The sequence below is a fragment of the Lepisma saccharinum genome, chromosome 15, assembly GCF_977018435.1.
Source record: "Lepisma saccharinum chromosome 15, izLepSacc3.1, whole genome shotgun sequence".
NCBI lineage: Eukaryota > Metazoa > Arthropoda > Insecta > Zygentoma > Lepismatidae > Lepisma > Lepisma saccharinum.
Window position 1 is genome coordinate 76,167,361 of NC_139243.1, and position 20,397 is coordinate 76,187,757.

The following is a 20,397-nucleotide window of genomic DNA, read 5'->3' on the forward strand; positions in this document are numbered from 1 at the left end:
TATGAACACATCCTCTCTGAATGTGCATGTATTTGGAGCTCACGTTACACAGAACAATACGCACGAAAGGGATTAATTAACGTAAGTATTACATTACCTTGCAATAATGAAAAACGCAATTAATTTATATCTGACAGTTATATTATCTTCAACCCATTCACAAATTACACGAAAACAATACAGTACAGTGGGATCCATGAGTATTATCGTGCAAATTGTCCATCACCATGTTCGTGCACTTTATTTGACCCAATAAGAGCTTCAAGAATTAAAAGAAAACTCAAAACAAGCTGTTGACAACTTCTGCACCAACATAAATAAAAATCCATCGCTTAAAAACACATAGGATGTAAGAAAAAAATTAATGAAAATAGTCATGGACAATTTGCACGGTAATACTCATGGATCCCACTGTACAACATTATATCCCCTGTTATCAGACGAGACTGCCACCAGTGTACTCTAGCGGCTGGTTCGAGATATACAGCGTTTCATTCTAGCAGTCAACCAAATTTACATTGCTTTTTGTCTGTTTTCATGAAACACTGTGGCTTATTTTGCTCAAATGAAATACAAGTTAGTAGTCTATATCCAACTGCTATGTAATTTTCATTTCCACAACTCAAAACTGTAATAGTTGTGGTCACATCTGCGATGTGACCTTCCTAAACCACTTACTATATCTAAAAGATCTAACCTCTATTGTAGTCAATGTGATGTTCTAATTTTAATCCTTAATCGCATAACGATTATCTTCTCTGCAGAACATTAAATACACAGACATAAACGGTAATGTTTGCCTTGATATTCGACTCTTAATGTAAGAACTTTGACAAATACTGGTTCTTTCGCTGTCTAGATGGAGTGAAACAGAATGTGCACTTTCCCTAAAAAGCTCAGCTATCGTTCCTATCCAGAGGCTGTGTATGCTGAGAACAAATCCGATCGGATATACATTCTTACATTCGACACCGACACCAGAGTGCAGCACATGCAAAGTGGCCAAGTTATTTTAGGTAGGGTCAAGACGAAGGTCAGGTTTAGGCCTAGCCAGTAGACCGAGACCTGTAGAGGCGCACGAATTTGGGGAGGTAAATTTGCCGCATCTTAATATGCAATAGTGATCAGTGAAACACTAGAGCTCGGCGCCACTGTGACCGACCTAATTTATTTACATGGTGTAAGAGTTGGGCCGAAATCGGACACAATTAGACCGAAACGACGCACGTTACTTGAGACCAACTTTCAAAAATAAATGCAACCTTTCGGACCTGAGTGACACGTGACGCCTGGACTGGAGCGTTTTCTCCATATCGTGCATCATGTCGTCTCAGTCTGTTGCTACTGCGCAGTGAATGCTTTTGTAGTGTATGGGGTCCCGTATCGCTTGACGCTTCTGTGCGAGGGAACTTTCAGACCGAAGCGACAAGCTAAACGTGTCTCTTGAAAACCAATCATCAGAATTAAATGCACCTTTTCCAAACCGAAGCGACACGACAAGCTGCTCATGTCGCTCGGACTGGGCCTTTTTCTCGATAGCGTGCTTTGTGTTGCGTCTGTCTGTTGTTCGCGCATGCGCGGTGAATGTATAGAGTGAAGGTGACCATGTTGAAATTTCCCTTAGAGAAGTTCTTATGAGAGGAGAAACTTAACCGAATCTACCTTCTCTGAAAAGCCAAAGGATATTTTAAAGAACGCGCAGAAGACAGATCCGTATAATTCGTTGGCTGAGTCTGCGAAGCGTTCCCTAGGCGAATAATTTGCCTCCGAAAACAGCCAAATGGAAGGAAATGTGTTGGGAATCTCATTAGCATTCAGGTAGGCTGCGAGTCTTTGTCTTCCCTTTTATTATGCGACGAAGACTGCGAAAAACAGGAGGATAATGCAATAGCGAAAGTCATCGCAGTAGCACCAGCACCTTAAATAATGTTAAGAGTGTTAGAACTTGTTCTTAAGAAGAAGCGACCCTGTTTGAACGCATGGAATTATCTCCGAGGGAGCGCCTTACTTTCGGCTTCATTACGTTTCGTATTCCAAGCGACTCGGAAAATTGAAATTCTATTTGTTTTGCATTTCCTTCTTAACGAGAGAGCAGACACAAAGAAGAAATGTAATTGATTCGGAGAGCGTATTCTCCTCATTCCTTCATCTTCTCATGCATATCTTTAATCCTTAGTGGGTACCAATAGGCGACATTTCAAAATGCAAACGTAATTCATGAGCCAGCTTTTTTTTTCCAAATACGGGACAAGAAAGTCATGAAGCAAAGTAACGTAAGCTATGAAATGTGTTATTAAAACATTTAATTTAGTAATTAATTTAAGATTGGATTAAAAGTAATTAAGTCTTGCACCAGAGAGGCTTTCACAAAGAAGGCTCTAAGGGTAGCAGCATTAATAACAATGCAATACATTCAAATGCATGTTCGGCTCTATACCATATCACTGCAGGTTTTAAAATTCGGGTAGCAAAAGTTATAAAATTTATAACGGCATGTTTATTATCCTGATTTAATGATACATGTGACACAGAAAACTCACAAACATTAAAAACTACATTCTGGAAATTTTCGTAACCGAACTCGAAATATTAAATTTATAATAAAATTCAATTTTAAAATTACAGACGCAGGGTGAAAATTTTCAGGCCTGTATTTTTCTACATGCCCCACCAGAAACTGCATTTCAAGTTAACGAGGCTCGAGCGACTAGCATAATGCTCTGTGGCGTTGTGTTGTCCTGTGGCGTGTCTTTACTTGTTGGGTGTGGTTGGCCTTCCGGGTTCCCGGATTCGAGTCCCGGCATGTGTGTTTGCCAGTCCCTTCAGCATTGTCATATCATCTCTCATTCTCATTGTTGCGATTGGCATTGTGGCAGAAAAGAGTTTAACTAACAAAAATAAGTTCATTAAGCATTGTTACGCAATATCTTTAATTAACTTAAAACATTCAGCAATTGGAACAACTGAACGTGAGTACGTTATTTTTTTCTAAAAGTTAAGCTCCGCTGGTGTCACGCTTTGCCAGTGAGTTGAAACACAAATGCCTGGAGTTGAAATTTAGCAGCTTGATCTCTTGTAAAACGTTTTGGTCTAGAAGTGAAAGCAAAAATATTCCAGTGACGCCTCCCGGCGAAATCCACGAGACCCGACCTGCCTAACGTATCCAAGTATACATATAATAGCTTAAATAGACAGAATTTAAACTGCCTAACATATTTACATGCTTATTTCAGCTATTATATTCACGCGTGGATAGGTTAGGTTTGGTTCTGATCTGTTAGCATGTATTTCCAAGTTGCTAATGCTGTCCCTAGCCGCTCGTCGTATGGTGTGCTATAAATGAGTTCAATATCTGCCTATAATACGTTTATCTGTGCTTAGAGGGCGATTTTCTGCCACTGACATCACTGATTAAAAAGTAAGTTAAGATTTTGGTTCATATAGCTTTATCGTGCTCTAATTCCCTTAGTCAACAGTGAAACAAGCAATTTATATTTCCGATTAGCTAGATTCATAGCATTATCCATTAATTTTTAAATTACAAATGGAGTAAATTTAGTTTGAAGGAAATTCAACCATCTTCTGCAGCGTCAATACAATTCCGCAGCACATATGGCTATCTGAACTCTGTTCGAAATTGCATTTCAGCAGTAATGTCAGAGAACGACACATAAAATTCAAATTGCACGAGCTTATTGCGCTAAAGATCATGCTCCAATTCAACAGAAGCGGCAACAGTCGCAGAAACAACTTTTTTTTTTATTGCCTTTCCCTCACTACACTGAGAATCGAATAGCTCCGAACGGTCGAGAAGGGAACATAAACGTTGAACGACGTGTCACGACGAACACCAGAGACAAGCATAGTCACGAAATTGAGAAGACGCTTACTAGCGCCTCTGGTGGACAGATGATGAAACGCTGAAGTCAATGTGATGAAATTACTTGTAAAAGGTCAAGGATGCTTCGTAAGTTTCGTGATAAAAAAAGGTGGAAATGATAATTGTGCGAAAGTAGTGTAATAATGATTTAAGTAAAAGACAAAAGCATTGAATATCTATAATTATTTGTAGGAGAAATGTTCGTAGATGATTTGTAGGTAAATTTTACTTTTTCCTTTAGTGACAATACCATACGTTGCTAGTTAAAGTTCAAATATGAAGTGGTTTTGAAATGAAATAGACTTTCCCTTTGGTGGGATGTAATTCTAATGACAATAATAACTGGAAGAAAATATTCAAATTACATAGTGAATAATAATTTCCTTGCACAAGAATACACGTATATTTCAAACATTCATTTTGCACAAATACATTTCTGGATTTTAAGTTTTAATGCACATTTCTTGATATCTTGTTCTGCAACAAATTTAACATTTGTGAAATCATGATTTAAATTAAAGGGACATTTATTGTATCTAAGAGTATTCCCTGACATTCGCTACGAGACTCGGTGGCAAGCGGCCCGGCGTCGGCGCTTGTATTTCCCGGTGAACGGAGTCCGCTAGAGTCGGCTATTAAAATTACAGTTTTCATATTGTGTACTAACCTTGACTACATAAGGTGTTGAAACTGATGCCGCTCTGCTGCAACACATTCCTGGCATCTCCGAAGGAAATTGACATTTACACGTGCAAGTTTGTCTACTGTAATTCTCCCGATTTCTCGAACAATAGCTACTCTCTTTTAACTCACAGATGGTGTGCGGATTGTCTTTGTATACATTATTTTTTAGATTTTTTTTATTTTTAGATTTAAGAATTTTTCCGGCTCTAAATGCTGTGGTTTTTGAAACACCCGTTTCTTCTGAGAGGTGTCGGTTAGATTTCCGAGGAGACTGTTCTGTTCTAACCTTTGTCCTATCTCATCGAGTTTTTCCTCAGTAAGTACACGTGGGTTTTTCTTTCCACTTTTATTCAGAACTGACCCTGTTACTCTAAACTTTTTTACGAGGTTTAATATAGTGGTTTTATGTGGAACGGGAACACCAGAAAATTTCGTTGCAAGACGTCGTCGCACTTCTCCACAATTCCTCTTTCCGAAGTAACACTCGACAACATAAATTCTTTGTTGTAATGTAAACTTTTGTGGTGCCATATTAAGCCACAATCTTCAACACACGGACACGACACAACACAACACAACACAACTTCCGAGGGAGGATTATACTGGCGTCAGTCTGCAACGTCAACAGAAAGGGAAAGAGAGCGAAGGCAGTGAGAGCGAAAAAAACAGACTGTAGCGCGCGACTGTCGCGGATCCCGTTCACCGTGAAAGACAAGCTCTGACGCCGGGCCGCTTGCCGCTGAGTCTCGTAGCGTATGTCAGGGCATGCTCTGTATATGAACTTTGGAAAAATCAATATTATTGTCTTTTGCGATGATTTAAAGCGACAGAGACTCTGTAGCGATTAAAAACAGTAAACGGTCGTTGCTTCAAGACAATGATGTATTCAGAAGGTTCCAGGAGGATCATGCTGCTTGAAAGAGTTGTCAAATGTGAAATAGGAGCATTAAAATATTACAAAAGTGGTGCTTCTGAACTAAAATGAGCAAAATTATCAAAGATAAAATTGAAACAATTTAATCTTCGAGTACCCACACAACCAACCGGCATCGTAACGCTCTTTCACAATCCCACTACAAGGCTCTATTCTATAGGCCTCCGCACTTTCGCAATAACCTGCCTCCAAATGTAGACATTTTCTTGCCGAAAGAAAAGTTTCCGAAAGATCCAGAGAAAAAGCAACTATACAAAATTCGCGACGAACAATTGACAACCATATGTCTAAAGTAAGTGTAGTCAAAACATCTATTGTCCCCATTCCTCTTCTAAATCCAATTTGATATTTTGGTAATATATTGTTATAGTCAATCCACCAAGTAATTCTATTAAGTATAAGATGTTCATAAATTTTTGATAAGCATGACGCTAGTGCTATTGGCCGATAATTTTTAGAACATCCTGGTGTTTTTCCTGGTTTAAGGATTGGAATTATAACAGTTTCCTTCCATTGAAGGGGTACTTGTCCACTATTCCACATCACGTTATAAAGTTCTAATAATTTATCTATCCCCAGTTGCAGTAAGTTTTGTATACATTCATATGATATGCCATCCATTCCTGGTGACGACGAAGGTTTCCTTTCACTTATAACTTTTCTTAATTCTGCACTGGTATATGAAGATTCCAATGTTGATCGTGTGAATTCATTCATTGAATTTAATATGGAGTTGAAATCACAGTCGCTGGAGTCTGGTGTTAGGCTTTGGTGAAATTCTGTCATCCATTTCCTGCTTATGTCTCCTCCATGATATCTACTAATATTATTGGCATTAGACATTCTGTTAATAACTTTCCACGTTGTGGTTAATGATGATTCATTTGTTAATGAGGAACAAAACTTTTTCCAAAATTCTGCCTTAATTTGCCTTAAGTACCTTTGAGTTGTGGCTGCTGTTTCTTTGTACTTCAAGAAATGGTTCATTGTTGGGTTTTCTTTATATTTGAGGAATGCATTTTGTCTAGCGTTTATCAATTTCTGGCAGTTTGTCGTCCACCACGGAGCAATCTTTCTTTTCGAGTCACGTTGACGGGGAATTGTAGATCTGTTCAAATTCTCTTTAATTAGTGATGGATAGTTTTCGTAATCATTCCCTAAATTTTGTTTTTGGTAATTTTGAGTAGAGAGATTGATTTGTCTTGACAATTCGTTCCAGTTAATATTTTTAGAATAGTATGGACGTGTTGGTCTTTCCGGAAGATTTCTAGATATAAGCGTTGTATCTATATTTGAATCAAATTAGATCAAAATTGGAAGATGATTACTATTATATGGATTTTTCAGAACTCTCCAGTTAATATCGGAAACTATATTCTCTGTCACGAGTGTTATGTCAGGGGCACTAGGATTTTAATTTGGTCTCGATATATATGTAGGAGTGCCATCATTTAGTATTGTTACATTTGACTCTTGAATATATCTGCATAGAGATTTCCCTGACATATCTGAACCATAACAACCCCACAATGAATGATGTGCATTAATATCCCCTCCGATTATAATAGAGGTATTTGCCGGAAGTTGTTGGAAGAGATTACACCAGAACGAATACAGTAATTTAGACGAAGGTGGATTATATAGTGTAACAAATGTAGTACTATCTATTCTTACTCCAACTATTTGAATATTATCAGGCATGTTCCTTAAATGTATTACTTCATACCTATAATTATTTTTAATCCCTATGGCCACTCCACCATATCCGTCATCTCTGTCGTGTCTTATCCAGTGGTATCCATAGGCTTTAATTTTTGATTCGTGTTTCAACCATGTTTCTTGAATTAATATAATGTCTGCTAGGTGAAAGCGAATAATGTTTTCTAGACTGTGTATATTTGGAATTATGCTTCTAATATTCCATTGTATAATTCTCTTTATCCTGCCTGGCATTCTGAGTGATGAATTAGATAATTTGTTATATTTGATGCTACAACAGACCAATCCTGTTTCACGTATGTGATGGCGATGTATTGGTAAAGTTGCATATTCCTGCTAGATATTTAGAAAAAAATTGTTAAAAAGGGGTCATTCATTGATGATTCACAATCTGAACTCGCTTGCATTTTCTTCTGCGATAGCGGAAGTAATTTGTATTTCTGATATATAGCCGAGTTCATTGAACCACTCTGCTGTTTTTCTTTCCAATGTGATTTTCTTTTGTCAATTGTCCCTGGTTTCTGTCTTTCTTCTTGTTCTCGATTTTGAGGTGTTTCTGATGATTTTGGACGTTTTCCCTGCGAAAACGTTGTTGCTTCTTGGTTACGATCCATTTGTTGAGCATAATTAAAAGCTATTTTGTTAGACAGTGGTGATGATGCGTTTGGTATTGGATTTCTTGTTTATAAGTATTTGGATTAATATTATATTTGGTCTGTATTGTTTCCTTGCATGTAGATACGTAGGACATGTTGTATATTCTGTTTTCACTCCGTACTGCTGATGTAGTAGTTAAAGTAGCTTTTGGGTATTTTTTCAGAGCTTCATGATAAGATAGGCCCTCAAGCGCCATAGTCTTGACTATATCCTTTTGTCGCTGTTTCTCTGGACAGTCCTTGTCTGTTGCCCAGTGTTCTTGTGAACAGTGAATGCATATAGCATTATTATTACAGCTTGAGAATTCATGATTTTGCCCACAACGTTTACACTTCAATTTACACTTACAGTTAGATTTGAAATGCCCATAATAGTAGCAGTTTGTGCATTGCTTTACCATTGGAATGTATCAATCTTTGAATAATACAGAGTTACATATGCTGGTAAGGTTTGGGCATCAAATGTCAATATTATTGATCTCGTTGGCTTAGCAATCTCGACTTCAATTTTCGTCAATTTTGTATTTCATTATTCGCCTCACTTTGAGTACGTTAAAAACATTTGGTTTTATGTTTTCTAATAATTCATCATCTGTAAATGAAGTATCTATTCCTTTAAGTACACCACCCATTCTCCTCACTTTATGTGCTGGTACATAAGCAAACCAGTTATTGTTCATTAGAACTGGATGAGAGAAAAAGTTGTTAGCATTTTTCGCAGATTTGAATTCCAATTTCGCCAGATTTTCCCCCATGGTCTCAATTGTCTTTAGACATTCTATTTTGGCTTCATGAAGTTTTTCCCTAATTTTAGTATATGTAGCTGTCCAATATTACCTCTATTTGTTCCATTAATTTCATTTGCATTTCTTACAAATATATCATAAGGCCCCAATTGGGTATTTTTGTACTTAATTGTTTCATGAGCTTTAGATACTTTAACTTGATGTTTATTTACTTTATCCTGTAAAAGGTTTTTCTGAGAGACATCACTTTTGTCTTGACTAGTTACGCTAGTAGGAACCCAAACTTCCATACATTAAGAAGTGTCTGTGTCACTTGCTTGGGTATTCATTTTGTTTAATAGCGTCGAGCCATATTAATCACTTATATCATTTTTATTATATATTACCTTTTTAAACTCTCAGTTTATGCGTATATATTCCTAACTTAAATCCCAGAGCACAAGAAACACTAGTAGATCACTATCCACTCGAGAATCCATCCTCCAACCTCAAAAGTTGTGAAATTCTCTCAAGGAAATATTTGAATTGCTTTTTTCTTTACAAAGCCGGTTGTTATATTATTTGAAGGGTGTACAAAAATCATTCCTGGCAGGTATGAAAATTTACCTTTGGATCCAGCCAGGGGAAATTGTTGTTTATTGTGCGTATAGTTCTCACCTTGTGTCTAGTTCACAGATACGAAGTTATTAACGATTTCAATTGTTCTTCCTTTAAGGAAAGAGCCCAGTTGATTCAGAAAGCTCTTCGGCTAAACAAGGCAGCGTCCGCCGACAGCCCTGATGACGTTCACCCCGAGGCCAAAGCCCCCTCGGCCCCCTCCAAGAAGAGGATGTCGCTAAACGAGGACAAGGAGGAGAAAAGTGAGTTTGTTTGAGAGTAGTTAAGTAAGAATCCCACACGGAATAAATTCTAAAAATAGGAGTTCTTATTGACGAACATTTACTACAATGGGTTTCATAGAAATATTAGTAAAGTAACTAACTAACATAACTAGTAAAAGAAATAAGATTTTGTACTGATAAGTACGGACACATGTTAGGTGTAATGTGGTATATATACAGGGTTATTAAAAAAGAATGGTTAAAAAGTAAAGTTAATTTATTTTTAAGTGAAAAGAAATACAAAAGCAATTCTGGTGGGAAAGAAGAAAGGAAGGTTGTAAATTCACCTGAGCAACTACAAATGTTGGATATGAGCACCCTGAGTGACAGGATGGGATACGGAGCGGCGATCCTCCGCCTCCACTCGCCACTCTCACTTTTTGTACCCTCTCACTCAGTTCTTCTTTCTTGATCTTCTCTGAGTGTGGTATCCGTATCCCGGAGTAGGGTATAAGGATTAGCTTGGTAGTGGATAGGTCAGAAGGTAGGTAAGAGAGAAGAGGCAAGTGCTCTGAGTCTTGGTGCCTAAGATTTAAACCAAGACGTTTTTGAAAAATTGATATTGTGAAGTTGAATAGCTCCAAATAATAAACAAGATATGAAATATAAGATACATATAACATAGAAATAAAATAATGAATAGATAAGAATATAATAAAAGAATAAGAATATAGAGTAAGATATTAGAGGAATCCTTAGATCCCATAGATAGGAGAATAATAATGGCACTTGATAAATAAGGAATTCTTAGATCCGAAAAATGTTGATATTCATAAGAAGTATATTGAAGAGACATCCCCGAAGAATAGGGAGTTCTCAAGCCTCCTCTTCTATCTTCAATCTTCTACTTGCAGTTCTCAACTGGTAGACAGCTTCTGGATACTTGAACTATATATAGTGGTTTCAATCATCCAATTCTGGTGTGTCAGGTTCTCTTCTAATATATGTAATGTGGTACTTTCTTCTATTCAAGGAAGCCGATCCTTCTTCATCTTATTTCATTTAAGCAATTACTTTATGCCGAACTGCTTTCTCCCATTAATTGGGCAGCAAGTCTTATGCTTGATCTAGTCTTAGTTCCAGTGGGTTCCATGTTTTCAATAGATGGTGGTATTGGAACCACTTGTCGGGCTGGTGACTCTTGATGATGTTTGAATTCCATTTCCTCGAGCGTAGATATCAACTCAGCCAAAGCATTAATTATAGGCAAGGTTCGTTGACAATTAAGTTGTTGTCTTACAAGGTCTGGTTCTAGCTTAGCTCTAAGTTCCCTTATTTTGGGATCTTGGAATTTATTGCAATAGAACACGGCGTGTTCTGGAGTATCAGTAGTCTTACATACTTGGCACTGGTCATCTAGATTAAGGCCAAAGCGTTTCAAGTATACCTTATAAGGGCCATGCCCTGTAATAAGGTGTATCAACCCTTTACTTGGTTTAAAGAGTGAATTCTTTGTCCAGAATTTAACGTCAGGCATAAATAGCTTCGTATGTACTGATCCCGAGTATTGTCTCCATTCCTGTTGCCATCTGCTTTGTAGGACTAGGTCAATGTCCTGCATGGTATTCACATTAATTCCCAAGAGCGTGAGTATCTTACCTTGGTCTCCTTTCCGAAACCAATATCTAGAGGCTTGTCTTTGAACCTCAAAATCAATAGGCAAGACACCAGCTAGTATTATAGTTGACATAGTTGATGTTGTACGAAAGGCCCCAAGAATTCTCAGCAGGACGTTGCGCTGTGCCGATCTCAGACAATCCCGGACAGCTTTCTTCCTAGTAAGAAAAGCCCAAGTAGACGCTGCATAACATATACTTGTAACAAATATCGCTTCATAATACTGCATTGCGATCTTGAGTGGAATCTTAAATGCAGTATTACCCATGTTTAAGATATTGTGTAAAGCTGACTTGGCCTTAGCTGTAACACTGTTCACATGAGCTCTTAGGCCCATTTGAGTTTCAATGTGAATTCCAAGGTATTTGATGACTTGAACATTTTTAATTGACGTGTTTTGATATTTAAATATAGGCGCTCGAGCGAATTTTCCCTTAAGGAGGATTTGATATGTCTTCTCCTTAGCAATGGTCAACTTTGATTCCTCAGACCAAATGGCTACTCGATTCAGGATCTTATTAGCATTGAGCTCCAAGCCTTTGCGATTATTCGATCCGGTTATGATTAATAGATCATCTGCATAAGCAACACTATCTATGATCTCATCCATCCTGCTGAGAGCCAGCAGTAGTGGTTCCAAGGTTATATTCCAAAGGACTGGCCCCAGGACAGAGCCCTGAGGACAGCCTTTGTTGACACTCCTGCAGATCGTCTCATGTCCCCAAACGAACTGTATTCTCCTGTATTTCAGGTAATCACAGATTAAGCTGTATAGAGGCTTAGGAATCTGCAACCTTCTTAATTCTTGTAGTAAGTATGGCCACCATACATTATTGAACGCTCCGCTAATGTCAATTGTAATTCCAGTAACATACTTATAATGAGTTTGGTTTATAGATGTTATCACACGATTGACCGCATCCTCAGTAGAGCGTCCTTTGATAAACCCATACTGTTTGCTCGAGTTCCTTATTAACGTAAGTCTTTCATTTAGTCTCTTTGTAATCAGCCTCTCAAAAACTTTGCCTAAGACATCCAACAGGCAAATTGGCCTATAGGATTTTACATTGGATGGATCTCTTTTGGTATCCTTTAAGAAAAGCACTAACGTTGCTAATTTCCAGTCTTCAGGAAAAATCCCTTCTGCTAGACATTGGTTATAGATTGTCTGTAAACCACCGAGAAGTTGTTTTTTAGTAATTTTGATTAACTCGTTTAGAGTTCCATCAGGACCCGGGGCTGAGTGACACGGCAGATGTCAAAACGATAATCCATTTCTTGCCACACGCGTTCTAACATATCCTCGGTTATCAGCTCCACTGCATGAGAGATGCGCTGCTTTAAATTATCCAGGTCCTGTGATAATGAAGGAACGTACACAGTGTCTTGCACAACCCCTCATAAAAAGAAGTCGCATGGAGTAAGATCTGGGGATCGCGGAGGCCAGGTCAGCATTGCCAAATCTTGATTCCCAGTATGGCCAATCCAACGACAAGTAGCGCCTCTAGCGGAATTTACGTCAACTACAACCACAGGCTATACATTTACAACATTCGTTTCTTCTTTCTCACCAGAATTGCTTTTGTATTTCTTTTCACTTAAAAATAAATTAACCTTACTTTTGTACCATTCTTTTTTTAACAACGCTGTATATCTTGTTTAGGAAAAGATAGATACGTATCAGAAAAGTAAAAAGAGGACAAATTTGTACATTTGGAAAAAGTTCGACAAATATGGAATTCCAGGTACTATACTATATAAAAAATATAAGACCTAAATATTATCTGTACTCCAAAATAAGGAGAGACATATTGACAAACTAATACAATTGTGGGTCATGACAATGTGGTCAAATATACAGTTAGATTACAATGAGGAACATATCAGCAGAAACTGTTCCAAGAGCCAAGATGTGTCTACTGAGACACGAAACTATTTACAGAAATCACAACATGCAGTCCGCCTCAATATCCTGCACATTTATCGTATCCCCATTCTTGACACAGGGCACATTGGTCACCTTGTTGAAATATGGAATGGTATTCCATACTTATCGCTCCGCCATGTTGACTTTATCTTCCCCGCAGAAGTCACCATAAGTCGAAATAATCTCCCGCATTGTCCACAGCACGCTGTCATTGACGTGGAAGAGTTCCTGCAGCGACATCTACTACGTGCCGTTAGGGGGAAGCGTCCAGATCTACAGCATAATGCAATCATACTCCAGGATAATGCAAGGCCTCATAAGGCAGAGGTGTACGGGATCTACTGCGCAGCGTGCTGTGGACAATGCGGGAGATTATTTCGAAGGTTTGTCATCATCAGACAAGTTTTTGTAACATGTGCACATGTGTATGTCACAGGGTCAGACAGGTTTTTGTAACTTGTACATTAATACATGTGTATGTCACAAGGTTGCTTGGGTTTTCTTTCATGATTCCTACCAACAAGATATTCATAATGGATACTCTTTCAGTTGTATGTAACAATTTTTTAATACATCCTTCGATTGTCGAATTATTACTGGGTTGCCATGACTTACTCCTCAACCCTCGTATATTCCTAGATACGTGACTGATTAGATATGAAAACATACTTGTAGATCGTAACTACCACCAAGTAACTGCAAGGATAATGAAAGCCCTTTTTTAAAATCGACTCTGTTTTGCAGTTCACGTCCCTTCGTCCTTGAACCGAGAGAAGGAAGAAAACGAGGCGAGCCCAGTTCTGCCCGATGAGGACTATGAGGAAATGCTTGAGAGGCTAAGGATCGCCGATTACCTGTACACCCAGTATTCTCTGGAAGAGGTCATCTACCAGCTGGCCAAGGTCATGTTCTCCCAGTCACTGTCTAAAGGTGGGTATTTTTTTTTACTCCATATAAACCATATACATTGGTATTTGGAGGGTTCAGTACAGTTCATATAAAAAATATATAATTACAAAATTTCTATAATTTACAATCTAGATATTCACTAACGCTATAATATTCCTTACTAACTAATAGTTTCTTTAATTTATTTTTGAAACTTGTCATACTTTCTGCTTTTATATCATTTGGTAGATTATTGAATATTTTAATTGCCATCTGTTGGGGTCCTTCTTGAACTAATGTTAGCCTGGTGAAGTAAGGCTTTAAGAACTGTTTATTTCGGGTGTTATATGTGTGTTCTATTGAACTTCGCAGCGTAATATTTTTTCTCGCATATAATGACATTTCATATATGTACAGAGAAGGGAGGGTTAATATTTTAAATTTCTTAAACAACGTTTTGCACGATTCCTTAGGCTTTACACCTGCTATAATCCTAATGGCTTGCTTTTGTTTTCTAAATGTTTCTAAACTTGCCGGTGAGTTCCCCCAAAATTCTATTGCATAATTTATTAGTGAATGAAACATTGCATAATATATCTGAATTAGTGAATTTGTTGGAAGTGTTTGTTTCAATATCCTTAGTGCAAATATTTTGGAATTTAGTTTCTTAACAAGTATTTTTACGTGGTTTGACCAATTTAGATTTTCATTTATAGTTACTCCTAAAAATTTTGTTTCGCTAACTATTACTGGAAGGTGGCTATTCTTTCGTACAACTTTAATTTTATTGTTTTGTTTAGTGTGAAATAGCACGTAATTTGTTTTCTGTTCCTTCAATAGTAATTTGTTACTGTCAAACCAAGATTTCATTTCTTCCATTGTTTTTTCAATGTTGGCTTCTAACTCGTTCACATAATTTCGCTTTATTATTGCGCTAGTATCGTCTGCGTACAACAAAATCTTTATATTCTGTATATTAAATGGAAAATCATTTATGTACAAAAGTAAAAGTAGTGGGCCTAATATTGATCCTTTGGGAACTCCATATTGTAATGTCTTTAGAGTGGATTTGTATTTTCTTACGTTTCCTTCTCTTTCTTGTCTAATTTCAACACATTGCATTCTGTTTGATAAGTATGATTTCATAATTTCAAGTGCGTTTCCCCTTATCCCATAGTGTTCCAATTTAGAAATTAATATTTTGTGGTTTTCTAAATCAAAGGCTTTTGTCAAGTCGTAAAATATTCCGAGAACTAACTTTTTTTATCGTTTATACCTTGCAAGATGTTTTCGATTAATGTATGTGTTGCAATTCTCTAATTTTCTTGTTGTACGTAACAGCTGTGCATCGGCGCACTGCAGCGATTTTCTATCTACTCCATTAGCAACACTGCTTCGAGTTGTGTCGCGCATCGCACGGCAGAAATATCTGTGCTGGACTCTACTCGATACTTCGAAATCTCAAGTCATGTAAATTCAAAATTCTTTGGGGCCTCCCCGATGGCACAGTGGTAGCGTAATCAAGGGGTCCCGGGTTCGATACCCGGTGGAGGCATTCCACTTTAAACTGTAGGTCCAGTCCCGATTAGCCTTCCTGTGCACAAAGTGGACTTAAAACATCAACTCAAAACATCAACTCAAACCAAACTCAAAATTATTTGATTTGATAACAAAAGGCAGTTCTCAATAAGTCACTGCAATGTCCAAATTACGTATAAACGAAAGAAAAGATGAAGGGATTCGCGTTGTGGCAGAACGTATATGGTTAACTACAGGGTACATGGCACATGCGACATATCCTCTGAAACACAATCAGGAATATCACTTTAGAGTGCCTATGCGCACGTAACACAAATGTAGTTTACACGGACTTTCAATACAACAAAAATATATCTCTCTACAAACTTCCCACCCATATAATGATCTTGCATCAGGTGTTGGCATATTCTCCTCAGAGAATGCCTTTCAGTCATCCATTAGAACAAATGCTGCTAAATAATATCAGCTAGTCTCACCTACGACTTATTTTTGTTAACCGTCTTGTGTTATTTTTAATTTTGCTTTTTTCATTGATGAAATTTCAGCGTAAAATGATCATTCGTGCTGTATCTGAAATTTTCTCAACAAATAAAATATATAAGACCAACTTGCATGTCTTTGTAGGAAGTGCCGATGCTCAGGACGCTCTCCAAAAGTTCACCACCTTCCTCGAGGGGGAGGCTTCGCAGGGTCACATGTCCAGGAACCTCGAGAAGAAAGTTCTGGGTAAGTTGTGAGCGCCTTACTTCGCTGAATCATTCCATGCAGATGCCTACGTATTTGTTTGTTACTCTTGCATACATCAAATTTTGCACCGTATGCATGTACTTATGGTGGCATTGACACTACAAGTGCAGCACATCTATATGGTATGATTTTTTTCTGGTAAACGTAGAGGTGAATGGCGTACTCTGTTTTTTCTGGTAAACGTAGAGGTGAATGGCGTACTCTGTTTTTTTTCCTGGTAAACGTAGAGGTGAATGGCGTACTCTGTTTTTTCTGGTAAACGTGGAGGTGAAGGGCGTACTCTGTTTTTTTTCCTGGTAAACGTAGAGGTGAAGGGCGTAGCCTGTTTGCAAAATACTAAGATATGAAAACATTGACATTTTCATGATCAGTTTTGTTATGTTATAGGTGAAGATTTTTATTATTTATTATTCTTTGCACGTCTACTGTATCAGACTTACAATTATAGAAGCCGTAGGCTGTGTTTTTGATAGAACTCAAGTTATGTGCGAATATACAAGCACTTATTCATACACATACACCATCACATGTAACACGCGAAAATATATATTTTTATGTACATTTAGGCATGAAGTTTGTAAATAATTTATTTCTATTTCACACTGTAAGTAACATAGGATATATATATATATATATATATATACTAACATTGATATTGAACAACCCATATTCTATCAGTATTTCGTATTTTGTTCTTCTTTATGTTATGTTACTGCGTTTAGTATTCTTTTGTAAGGTGCATTGCAAAATGAAAAGAACGAATCAAAAAGTATGTGTGACACGTTTACTAAGTTACAGGTACAGGCGCACAGCACATTACAATGCTCACCTAATATACAGAAAGAGAAATCGTGTTGACCAGAAGTCATGTGCAGGCAAGGAGAAAGTACAAAGCAACGAACCTTAAAAGTGACCATATTTACTGTTGCAAAATGATAAGAACGACATCCCAGAACCCGCTTTAATAGCCAATACACGAACCATGGCAGTACAACATTTTGAAGACCCGATCACACATGCTGTCCACCAGCGTTTTCAATAGATTAGCATCAAGGGCATCCCATGCAGCAAGGATAGCATTCCTCAGGTCATGAACGTTGTTGTACTGGTTTCCATTGGCGTACACTGAACGGCACAGAAGACCCCACAGGTTTTCCATGGGGTTAATGTCAGGGGAAATCGCAGGCCAATCAATGACATGCATATTCCTGTCCAGAAACCAGAAGATAGTGGACTCAGCAGTGTGTATAGTGGCGTTGTCTTGCTGAAAACGCCACTGATCGCCACCAATGCCATTGGCAAATAGCAATAGATTGTCCGTTAGGACGTTTTGGTATCCGATCGCATTCATACGGCCTGTGGGAAAGGCGAGATTCGTTTTCCCATGATAACCAAACCCACCCCCACACCATTACAGACTGTCCTCCTTGTTGTCTCTTGGAGAAGATCTTTTCCTCTTTGCGGAGATCATGCCAATAGTATCTCCAGCCATCGGGACCATCCAAATCGAATTTCTTTTCATCACTGAAAATTACCCGCCGCCATTCCTCGTTCCACGCCATGTGCATCTTGGCCCAGGACACGCGACGCTCCTTGTGTTGTGCTGCGAGTCGTGGCTGTCGTTTGGCCTTGCGATATCGGAGACTATTGCTGCGTTTTACAGCCCGTGATAGCGTTGATTGATGCACATGAATATGAGGATCACCAGCCAACTGTCTGAGGGATGTTTCACCAGCAGCCAGCTTCCTCAGGACGTCACGTTCCTGTCGGGGCGTCAATTTCCGCGGCCTTCCCGGTGCTTTCTTCACTCCATACCTGTCTCCAAGTTGTAGGAAGTTGTTCACCACACAGACGCTGCGACAAATTCGGCGTGCAATCTCATTCGAAGACACTCCCTATTCCTTATGTGCCAATATCTGCCCCTTTTCACGTTCCGACAATCTTGCTCGATGGCCCATTCTGCACCTTCATCAATGCTGTCGTACTCCTCAACAGGGCATGAATACCTCGCGATCTGCACGCTAGCTGCAACAGCGCCCTCTGTAGCCACTGAAAACGACATCTACTGTGGTAACCGCACTCCGTTCTTATCATTTTGCAACGCTCTTTTGACTTCGACCTTGCCTGCTGTTACACATACACGTCTCCCTGAACAGTACCACGTTCCTCATAACATGCTTTCCTCTCTCTGTCAGTTTGCATCACTTTCGTTTCCTGTTTCCTTTTCGTTCCCACGATATGTTCAAATTCCATACCGTTCTTATCATTTTGCAACGCACCTTATCTGTCAAGTGGAAGCGGAAAATCAAAATATTGGTGGTTTGCTGCGAGAATTTTTACTATCCATTGCATTCCTGAAAGGGTTCTAGTAACTACACATTGAATCCAAAGATGTCAATTGGCACACATGTGTTAACTCCTGTAACACATTAGGGCACACAATGATGCACTTTTGGTACATCAGAATACATACAGAAATTCGTCAGAAGCAGTGGCGTGCCCAAGGGGGTCATAACTCCCCTCTTTGGTCCAGGATTCATAAAAAATAAAGTCAAAGGCAGAAAAAAATGACAAAATGAGGACCGACTACTAACAAACGTATACATAACCCTCCCTATCGAAAATGCTGGACACTGAACTGCATTTCATCAGTTGCTATTCCGTGCGATGTACTAATGCATACTTCAGTACATAAGACACGATATGTTTTTAGAAAGCAAAATTACACGTTTAACAGTGTCAATTTATGCATAAAAAGTTAATCAAACTTGATTCGATGCATTTTGAGTTTTGTGTGCTTAATCCTGTATTACATTTCGCCTGATGATCATTTTATGAATACGTGGTTAACTTATTAGCTGAGTTTTAATAATTTTGACAAACATCATTTCTTGAAGTAGCGTAAACCTAGACACTATTGAAATTCTCTGAACCGTACAGGCCAGATTCTCAACCTAATTCTTTTCATACACCCATACGTATACTATTTTGGAATTTCTTTTGCGTTTTTGTCCACGGATTGCAAATTAGATCTGACAACATAGTTTCGTGAAGACGTAGATGCTTTGCTTTCCACCTATCGTGGTTCTTCTTCTTTGTAAACTCCACGAGCTATATTTGGAACATGTCTTTATAATCTGCAATGTTCATTTTCTACTTTCCTTTTAAAATTAATTCTACATTATAGTTGCATATTTCTATCAGTATCTTAACGTAATGGAGGAGTTCAGCCTAACGAGTTTGTGGAACATCGTGACTTAAAATTATTTTCATTAGCAATATATTTAGTGAGACTGCAATTTCATATTCGGTATTGTGCTGTCTAATGTGCTCTTATGTGATGGAAGAAATAATTCTCACTATTAATTAAAGTTAACTTTCAATTTCCATCATGTCTCTATGAATGTTTAAGTTACCTCTGCATGTTACATATTTAATGCTCTCTCACGTACAAGAGTAAAATTTTCGTCATTACATCATTTTATAGTTAACAATATTATTGTGAATTGTTACTCTCCCTTCGACCCACACCATTCTTTTCCAAGCCCACACTACTTTTCAATGTGGCTATTACCAAATTGTATCCCTCTTAAAATCTAGAATTTTGTTCACTTCTGAAGATGCAGTCTGGACAGAAGTTTAAAAATATCGGAACAGTTCCGAACTTCAAAATTTAGAATAGCTTGATTTTTCATTCGCTATCTTGAAATGCTTCAACAAATTCCAGATATAAAGTTGTGAAAATTTCAGCTTATCGTTGTAAAAGTTAGTGACTGACGCCTCTTTGACAATTGTATATATTTTACAAATCTATGAATGTTATCACTAAAAATTTCCAAAAAAAAAAAGAAGTGCATGAATTCCACCAGGGTAAGGTATGAATTAGAATTTTTATAACTAATCTTGAAGAAACTAGTAGTATCAGAATTAGATTGTAGAAGACTACCTTTGTAGTACTGTTTTTGCACTTTTCAGTTAGACGTAGCAATGTGAGAAAGGGATATTAATTTACTAACACACTATATTTCTATTATTTCATTTCAGGTTTTCACAAATTATTTCTAATCCCATACTAACAGCTGTGAATTGTATTTCTGAATAAACCGCTTTAACATCCTTATATCACATTCATTGTACAGTTAAAACACATAATTTCGAAGCTCCTCTGCTAATCATTCA

The 20,397-nt window shown here is 37.9% G+C and overlaps 1 protein-coding gene across 2 annotated transcripts in view; it reads left to right on the forward strand.

Moving 5' to 3' along the window:
- Positions 1-20,397, forward strand: part of LOC145999753 (uncharacterized) — a 515,710-nt gene that overhangs the window by 490,731 nt on the left and 4,582 nt on the right. For both annotated transcript variants that reach the window (XM_083137044.1, XM_083137045.1), the window contains exons 9-11: positions 9,335-9,479; positions 13,789-13,974; positions 16,096-16,197. In XM_083137044.1, the coding sequence (XP_082993170.1) occupies positions 9,335-9,479; positions 13,789-13,974; positions 16,096-16,197 (433 nt within the window). The remainder of the gene's footprint in view (positions 1-9,334; positions 9,480-13,788; positions 13,975-16,095; positions 16,198-20,397) is intronic.